Source organism: Hippoglossus stenolepis, chromosome 12 (assembly GCF_022539355.2).
Source record: "Hippoglossus stenolepis isolate QCI-W04-F060 chromosome 12, HSTE1.2, whole genome shotgun sequence".
In the NCBI taxonomy this organism is placed as follows: Eukaryota; Metazoa; Chordata; class Actinopteri; order Pleuronectiformes; family Pleuronectidae; genus Hippoglossus; species Hippoglossus stenolepis.
In genome coordinates this window covers 826,994-836,437 of record NC_061494.1, presented here as the reverse complement: position 1 = coordinate 836,437, position 9,444 = coordinate 826,994, and the positions used below count along the sequence as shown (strand labels likewise).

General features: G+C 43.8%; 1 protein-coding gene across 6 annotated transcripts in view; it reads right to left on the bottom strand.

Moving 5' to 3' along the window:
• Window positions 1-352: 352 nt before the first annotated feature.
• Window positions 353-9,444, bottom strand: part of zswim8 (zinc finger, SWIM-type containing 8) — a 32,565-nt gene continuing 23,473 nt past the window's right edge. For 4 of the 6 annotated variants that reach the window (XM_035173195.2, XM_035173197.2, XM_035173198.2 and 1 more), the window contains 10 exons: window positions 9,256-9,411; window positions 8,782-9,004; window positions 8,195-8,484; window positions 7,859-8,082; window positions 7,090-7,587; window positions 6,437-6,614; window positions 6,102-6,275; window positions 5,880-5,999; window positions 4,091-4,269; window positions 353-2,431 (listed from right to left, as the gene is read on the bottom strand). In XM_035173195.2, coding sequence (XP_035029086.1) covers window positions 2,228-2,431; window positions 4,091-4,269; window positions 5,880-5,999; window positions 6,102-6,275; window positions 6,437-6,614; window positions 7,090-7,587; window positions 7,859-8,082; window positions 8,195-8,484; window positions 8,782-9,004; window positions 9,256-9,411 — 2,246 coding nt within the window. In that variant the 3' untranslated portion in view covers window positions 353-2,227. The remainder of the gene's footprint in view (window positions 2,432-4,090; window positions 4,270-5,879; window positions 6,000-6,101; window positions 6,276-6,436; window positions 6,615-7,089; window positions 7,588-7,858; window positions 8,083-8,194; window positions 8,485-8,781; window positions 9,005-9,255; window positions 9,412-9,444) is intronic. The other 2 variants (XM_035173196.2, XM_035173201.2) reach the window with 1 other exon arrangement.

The following is a 9,444-nucleotide window of genomic DNA, read 5'->3' as shown; positions in this document are numbered from 1 at the left end:
ACTAGATGCAGCTAAATCATTTGGTTTACAGCAGTCGTGAATACTGATAAGGAAACAAAGCCATTTATTTTGTTCTCACATGCATATTGAAGGTAGACCTACTCTGCTGTACTAGCATAGCACAGATGTTGTGTTATACTTAGAAAATAACAGAGAGCAGACTTATGGTCTGATGAATGATCCTGCTGCTCCCTCTTGTGGTCACTGCTGATAATCTGCACGTAGTCTAAGGAGCAGAACGTGGCTTGACCTCTTTTGAGAAAATAATCACCCCCCAGAATGATACCCACACATCAGTCACACTAAAAGAGTTTTTAATTGTCTTTATTAAGTAAACTCTACACATTCAGTATTGCTTTAATATTTTTTATTTATTCTTTTCACACTAATTTAGAACCTTTTGCAATCAGTACATATAGAACTTTTCAATCAAGCTACACTTTTTTAGGAATACAAAAATATCACAGTACATTTTCTACTAAGTCACCTTCACCTGTGAGGCCCAAAGCTGATCAAAGAGGCACGTTCAGAACCACAGCAGGTGCCTGGACAAAGATGGAAAGTAACAGCACCATGGTCTACAAGCTAAGCACACAGATCCAGGTGAGTGGAATTGTGTGAAGCAGGACTTTCCATAGCCAGACCAGTGTCTCCTCTTAATACATGAACACATTGTTTAAGTGTGAACTTTGAAGGAGATGGCTGAAAATGAGACAAAGTCCCCGTCTATCCACTGTGGGACAACCCCACATGCTTCCCCGTGAGATGCCAAACCAAATGCTATCCCTTGTAAAACCTTGGGAAAACTTAGTTTTGCAAATCAAAGTCTGTTTAACTTCACAAAATCCACTAAGAATCAGTGCACTGCTGCTACCCCACATTTTGATGGGGAAGTATGTGGGACTGTCATCTTCACCAGCTACTCCTGTCTGTGTTTGAACCTGTCAATCACTTGAATGCTGAAAAGAAGGGTCAGGTATAGAATCCTATTACTTTAGGTATATTACTGATAATCAAAAACTTGTGGCATTGAATGCTTCTTATCTATGTCATGTAAACTCTTCCTTTCACTTCATGTGAATCCCAATTGAGTTATTTTTTCTTTTGATATAATTTTAATCAGTATTATGGACTGAATTGGACAAATTTGTTTCTGACAATTTCAAAAAAAATCTGTTAAGATTGATACTGAAAATATGTGGAGCCCTTAACAGGACAGGAGAAAAGAACTTTATATATTCCTAGATGTGTTGCCTTTAGGAGCTCCAAAAAATTGGATATATATATAAAAAAAAAAAAAAAAAAAGAGTCAAACGATACTCAGCCCAACTGATGATGTTCTAACACAGAGTAAGAGTGACCATGGAGAAGGCCCTCAGTGGCCCTGCGTGGCCCAGCAGCGTTTGCTGGCCTCAGGTTTTGGTCTGGAGCTGAGTTCACATTGCTCCTCAGGCGCACTGAAATGTAAATGTGGATCCCACACAACAAAACAACCTTTAATATTCTGTCTCTTCCCATTCCTCTCTCCATACATGTCAGATTCTATACAAAATATCAAAAAAGATTAAACAAATACAGAAAAATCCTCACCTGTACTGACAATATATTTTCTCATATTAAACCTTTTTTCCCTGTTAATCTTCCTTTTCTCCCAAACTGCAAAGATTCAGATCCATAGTGACAAACATTTAGTGAATGAGGCCTCACAGCATCTACCACTCTGGACAGGAATGTTGCAGCATGAAATTGACTCACACTCAGTGGTTTCATTCAAAACAAAACTAAACTCGACTACGAAACATAGGAAATTAAGTGAGGATGGAGGGTGACAGATCCCCTTCAAATGTCTTCAGTGTAGGGGAAATGGAAAAGATGAATTGAGCTGCAGAAAGGTAGGAGTACACTTTAATTCCACAGTTAAACAAACATAAACTATGATAAAACAAGAGTGAGGAGTCAGTCAAGACCAGAGGAGAGCAAGGTCGGTGGACACACCCATAAAAAAGGAAGTCCCTGTTGGTCAGGGTTACAGGAGCTGATTGTCCTGCCTGTGTGCTGTGTTTGCTGAGTCCACATCGCAGGGAACAGGATCCCTGACAGAACCAGACAGAATGTGGCCAGCTCAGTGCAGCGGCAGTAGCAGTGTTAGAGGCTGAGGGTGCGCTAGGTGGGACTTGTCAAGCTTGATTCAGGCCCAGGCCCAGCACACCCTTGCTCAGGGTGCTGCTTAAGGGGAGAAGGTTGCCATCTCCAGGGAAATGCGCTGCCACAGCTCCTTTGTCTGCTTGCCTCTCTTCAGGTTCTGCAGCACATCGTTAAACTGCATCATACCCACAGGCGTCAGGCAGAAAGCACCTCGAGCGCTGCGGATGATGTTGACAAAGTCATCATAGTCAGCAGGTGTCAGGTGGATGAGCCGGTGGTGGATGTACTGCGGGGAAAAAGGCAGAGGCAGAAAGAAGCAGGTGTGATTCTACAGGCAGCTGGGACAGACATGGACAATACCTTTATCAAAGATGTGCTAAAACAAGCTATAACTTTTTCTATTTTTAACAGCAGAACAGATTTTTTTCTGACGCCTGAACCTCTTCCCACATCCCTGAACTTTTCATGGCCTCCAACATGTCTGATGTGTTTCATCAAACACACCCACACACAACGCCTAGACAGGACCGGTGTTAAGCTATGGTCTGTCTGCCTGTTGAGAACCGTATGCTTGATGCCTAGCAAAATGGACATAAGGATGATGCATTTAAAAAAATGTTTTAAAATCCCACTCTGTCCCACCAATGTGGGTGGGATTTCTCTCAGATACCGGCAACTTTATTATGACTCATACTTTCGGTTTCAGATATCCAAAATGTATTCTGACTAGTCATAATTCAAGTTTAAGATATCTTTCATTTACCTCAGTTCAAGATATGTTTATTTAAATTTGAACTAGACAAAATGGTGTTGAAAATATGAACTTGAACTATGACTGGTCAGACTTCAATTGTAGATATCTTTAATGAGAAACTTGCAAAAGTAGTTTAAATATTACTAGTCAAATGTAATCACAAATGTTGAAAATGTTATTTTATTGTTTTGATTAGTCAGAATGATGATATAGAAATCTTACAAATCAAAAGTACAACTAGTCGAAATGACGTTCGATCAAACCTGGCTAACATATGTTAAAACGGCTTGGCCCGCTGAGTATGCCTCTGTGTGACCTGAGGAGTCTCTCAGCAGAATCTCTGTCACTCACAGCAGAGAAGCTGCACTGGGCTGAAGTCAACATCTTCCAGCAAGTTGTTTTTATGCTTATGAACACAAACGTTTTCGCTTCACTGCGTTCGCAACTGCAGCTTGCTCTCTACAATCAACCTATGGGTCTCTTGTCCACTGCTGCTTTCTCCCTCCTCGTTGAGTCAGGGAAGCAACAGTCAGTATATGAACACTTTACATTAAAGCCTCAAAGTCAACCCGCTTCAGAGCGGCATTAACCTTAAACTTGTTTACAACCCACCAGAAGAAGAAGATGAATGGCACCAACATGTTTTCTCTTCAAAAGCTCTGACAGTGATGTTGTGCTGCTGCACCATGTGAAATCTGCCTAGCACATTAGCAGCTAATGGTCACCTCTGAAGGCTTGAAAGTAAAGTGTTCCCACAATTTTGACGACTTGTCTCCATACTTAGAATAACAAATCATTTGTCATCAAAAGTCTAAATAAAGTGGCGTTATTACAATATAAATATATACATGATTGGACTATATACATGATATGTTATAAAAACGGGATGAAACATCCCGATTGACAGCTGAGACTGACTTGCGATTGGTTGAGTGTGTTTGTATCGGACTCTGTCTCCTAATGACGTCCTGGGTGCAATATGGCAGCATTCATATCATCTTTATTTAGAGTATGTGAGTATGATCAAGTTATGCATTGCAATGTGGACATACAAATGATCCTGTCTGCTCACAATAGCTCTGGAATGCCTTCATAATATGATGCTTTGAACCTGATTTAAAGACATCTCTGGTTTATTGACTTGTCAGACTGCACTGGAATGGCTGCAGTGTGGGCGTAGACGCATCGTACCTGCAGGTAGGCCTGTTGGCAGCGCTGGACGAGCTGATGGAAAGCAGGTGTTCGGAGATGAGCGTGGATATGGGCTGGGTTCAGTCTCTGCAGGGCCTCCATGATGATCTCCTGCAGAACAAATGGACTGAGGACACCTTTTGCTGCTCCGACACAGAACTGGTACACGTAGTTGACTCCTGACAGGATGGATAGGCAGAGAGAAGAAAGAGAAAGGAGATGAATGGATGTTCAGACAAAACAGCAAGTGACTGTTAAGTCGGAGGAAACAGTCCCTAAATTGTATTTTATGTGTGTCAACATTTGCAGCCAAACACACACAAAACACATTCTTTGTGCTGTGTGAACGCAAATTCGTCCGGGGCCATATATGAAGGACCACCTACTCAGCTGACGTCCTCTGACAGGCTACAATTTCACAATTAATCAAACGTATTTTTACGCTTCAGTGCCAAGATGCCTATCTTCTTTTTTTTTTTTAATTGGTAAATTCTTTCTTCATAGCAGAGTGGATTGATCATCGATTAATTTCACACATCTACACACTGTTAAACACATCCCGTACCTAGAATGGCTCTCTGTAGAGTGCATACGTCACATTTATATTCACTAGATCCAGATTTTTATTTGGATCTGCAACAAATTTCTCACCATTAAGATCAGCTCCCTAAATATGCCTGACTTTTTCATCAAGAGACATGAATTATTCTCTGAGAAATAAACGAAGATATCTCACAATGTTAGAAAATGATAAAAAGAAGTGTTGTGTTGTGGTAACCTCCCCCTTGGTGGAGGTTACTGTGAAGGCAGCATCTTCGTCAGACAGACCTCATCAGACATGAACCTCAGCTTTAGCTAAAGAAACAGACAATTATTTTTATGTTTTTCTGTGAATCAATATTCCAAAAAGATTGTTCATAATCCAAAACTAATGTTCTTTCCCCTGAACTAGCAGCTAAATCAGAAAACAGAACCAGAGTGAACAGAACCAGATAAGAAAGGTTTTCTAATATTAGGCTCCGTTAAGCCATGCGACACCAAGAGAGCCAGAGTTAGCTGAACTTGCTCCTGGTTGCCTTGTCCAAGATCACTGTCCAAAAATTGGTCATGTATCGTAAAAAAAGGGTTGCAAGCCCTGTGAACACCATTGAACACCCTGGTTGGATGGGGACTGTCAGTGGACAACCACTTTCAAGTCTCTCCAGAGATGTTTGATTGGGTTAATAAGCGGTACCTGGTTTCCTCCAGATTTGATATATAAGTATATACACACACACACATATACACGATGGGTTGGCTGTCCAGCTGTATGAAGAGTACTCAGTGTTCCCTCTTTGTCACTTCTTTAGAAGTGTTGATTTGTGCGCACAAGTATTACCTCTTCAATTAAACAATTCAGTGCTAAACAAACTGTCTCTTTGACCTACTGCTTATAGACTGAGGCAATGCTTGCCTTAGGGGCAAAGATTACAGCCATGTTGAAAGCAATTCATTAGTGCAGTACTAGGATAGGGACTTTATAAATGCACCCACAAAAATCATGTTTGTATCATTTTGTAAAGTCAGAGCGAGTTTCGACACTTTGCTTGTGTTAAACTCTCAACTGTGCCCAGGACCAGCACATTATCGTGCAGTGTGATCACAGTCCCATCTCTGAGCTCTACAGCCAGCTACTTCAGGATCATGTCTTGGTTTTTGCTCTGATTTACATCTTGGTGGACAACCATCAATAACTTTCAGTGAATATATTCGTTTTTGTTTTTCATTGTCAATAATTTTGCAGACTAACCTAGCCTTGCAGCCAGTCCCAGCAGCCATTTGACATCCTCAGTATAAGGTGGACTCCTGGAGAAGTTGTTGGGGTGATCATTGTGAGCCCTCCTGCCCAGCATTTCCAATGCTAGCATACCTTCACAAAGGAGAACAGTAGAGATCACATTGTTCAGTTAACCTTCTTTACTATATGCATTCTGCTTAGAGGAACATTTGTCACAGCTCACACACTCCTCACCAACTCTGTAGGCAGAGTGAAGGTAGTGCAGACCCTGCTGGCTGATTGGCTGGCTGTGCTGCTCGTCCTCTGCTGGGAAAGGAGTGCTGACCAATGAGCCTGGCTGAGAGGAGAGAGAGGGTAAAGATGCTCCCTGGATGGTCTGGATGGTGGGGCCGGCGTGGACGCTGCCTACTGTAAAACATGGCAGATCATACTGTTGATCACAGTTGAACAATTGCATCCTATGGTAACATAAACCAATGTACTTTATCTAAGATGGCCTACATTTTAAGAACATTGATCATTGCTTGGTTTAAAACAGACTAAACACCCAAATAGTGTGTCTTCCTGACCTGCTACAGTGGTGCCAAGGGGCAGGCCGGTCTCAGTGTGGTAGGGGTGGACGGCGATCTGAGTCATGGACGGTACGGGGACACCAGGGAAAGTCACAGCTGTGGCTGCCATAGGTGGCTGGGGGCCAGTGGCCACTGCGAAAGGGAACTGGGCCCCGATGAAGGCTGGGTGCATTCCCTGAAGATGTACACACACACACACACACACAGTACATGTACACACACAGACATATATATATTTATGCATGTGTCATGCAGTGCAGTGAACACTGCAAAGAACATATCAAGAACAGTTGTGAATACAAAGTCAACATTGATGTTAAGTTTCAAATGAATTATCAATGCTTATGCCATGTATTCCCTTAAATTAAATAAATAATAAATCCACAGAAAATAATTCAAATCACGAATCAATTATACAATCAGCAGATTAACTTATAATGAAAAAATAATGACTAGCCACTCTTGATATTGTATCAACGGGCACATGGCTTAGCGAATGTGTCAAATGTGTGTAGATCGACAGCCTGTCTTTGTAAGATATGAACACATCATCAAATCTGTACTTTCCATCTGTGGACACCTTTTCAGCTGTATGTTAATAATACAAAATTCCACAAAAGCCCAGTGATGGAATCAAGAGAACCTCTGACCTGTGGATATGCAGCCCCAGACACAGGGAAGACCGTGGGTCGGGCGACATGCTGCAGAGGATGTCCCAGGTACTGGGGAGTGCAGACGGTGGGGAGATGGGCCTGGATGGTGGTGTAGGGGTGGAGGCCTTGGCTGTGGGGGTGAGCTATGGCCTGCCCGGGCATGGCATGGGACTGGTAGATGGTGGAGCCCACGGAGATGACGGGTACAACGGCTGCTGCAGTGACTGAGGCTGTGACAGTTGCAACCCCCGAAGACTCCATGTTGGCCCCACTGTCATGGACACCACAGCTGGATTCCATGAGCCTTCTGCCCGAGCCCCCGTTTGCCCCACAGCGCCCAGAGGTCTCCCTCTGCTGACCTGAGCCCCCGCCCACTGACTGCTCATACAGCCAGTACCACTGGTGAGCGACCTCAAACAGAACCTCAGGATACACACCTCCCCCCTTGGCTGCTTCCTCTACTGCCATGCAGGCCTTCTCCAGCATCACATTGTCCTGGAGGGACACAGAGACAGGCGGGGACAGAGTGAAATATGTCTATCAATCATTCATTTTACCTTATGTACCACAATAAATCATGTTTTATGTGTCTTGATTTGTTTTTTCTATTCAGCATTCAGCAGCATCTAACATCTAACTTCACCCACCCCTCCATTGGCATAGTGGTGAGTAGATATTTAGTGAATTGTCATTTCTGGGTGACTAACCCTTTTACACTATAAACAGTATATACAGTTATTTAACCATTAACCCACTCCCACCGTACCTGCTCTTTGCATTGCACCAGGGCTCTCTGTATTTCATTAGGATTCAGGGCATGAGCATGTGGCAAGCAGCTTAGGGCCAGCTCCGCTGCTGCACGAACCATGTTGAGGTCCCTGGCCCGCGAGGCTCGGTCTGCTAGGGATGCCACCTCTGGAGGGGTAAGGTGACCATCCCAGCACTCCACCAAAATATTGAGAGCAGCACTGCCGATCTCCATGGCCTGGCCTGAGGGATGAAAACACACTGGATCAGAAAATCTTCGTGTTTCTGTCTAACGCCTATATATTTCACCCACCCACCCACCCACACACACACACCCACACACACTCCCCCTCACCAGTTATCCAGGACACATGTGAGGAGTAGGTCCTGGACAGCCAGTTGGGTGAGACAAAGTTGTGGAGGCCAAGCGCATACAGGCCAATCTCAAAGGCACACAGGTGCAGGTTTCTGTGGGGCCCCTGGTGGCCCCCACTGGCAGAGGGCTGGGTGAAAATGGAAGTTGAGGAGTTTCCTCCAGCTTTGATCAGAACCGTCTTGGCGAGTTCAAAGTAAAAATGGGCTGCTGCCTCTGACGGCTGGTTGGGCACATGGGGGGCATGGCACTCTGGACGTCGTCCTTTGTACCTGAACACAGGGAAAAGTAAAACATAGTTTTAAGAAAAACCTGGGAAAACGACAAAAGGTAGACCTGATAATTATTACTGACAGTTCTTATGAGTCCTAAAAAGTCAATAAAAAAGTGACCACAACTGAAATCTTTACTGTTTACAACTGATAAGGAATGAGTCACAACCACCTTTGACCGACATCATTGTGTAAACATTTTTTTTTACGGTGAATCTGTTATTGTTAAAGGTCGTCTCTGTGACCCTAGTAATGTGCTTTTACTTGTGACCTGATGAGGAAGAAGTGCGCGTTTACCTGCTGGTGTCATTGCTCTTGGCTCTGGCCCCACCACCAGCCCTACGAGAGCCACTGGAGGAGGAAGAGCCCAACGAATCAGATGATGAACTGCTGATGCTATCACTGTCCTGGCCACGCCCCCAAGATGTTGCTGCCCAGCCACCCCGGAGCGGTCGGCGGCTAAGGGTGGGGGAACTGTCGGAGGTCGTCTCTGGAGCACTGCTATCAATACTCGCCATGCCTGTGAAAAAATCATGCACATAACATCGTGTTTCCCATAATTGTTATGTGTGTTGATGAGGCTTTTTCAGTAAGTATGATATAATGTATAAAAACTGTATGTGGAGAAACTGTATGTGGAAGAATGCCACATATATGACCCAGGTTAAAACGGCACTGACAGTCTGATCATAGTGTAAATTCTATATTTTCTCTAATGCTCTACCAGTTAGATCGATAAAAAAATATAGATATTATTGTCAAAATGTGTACCAGTGTGTTTCTTCTTCTGACGGACTGGTGAGCCCCAGCAGCGTTGGCTGTAACCACAGCGCGCCCCCAGCGCCAGCCGACTAGGCACGGTGGCCTCCAGCTTAAACGGAGCTGTTTCACTCTGCTGGTCACTCGATGGAGGAGGCCCATCTGATACTGTAAGGACAGAAAACAAACAGAGGTCTATCT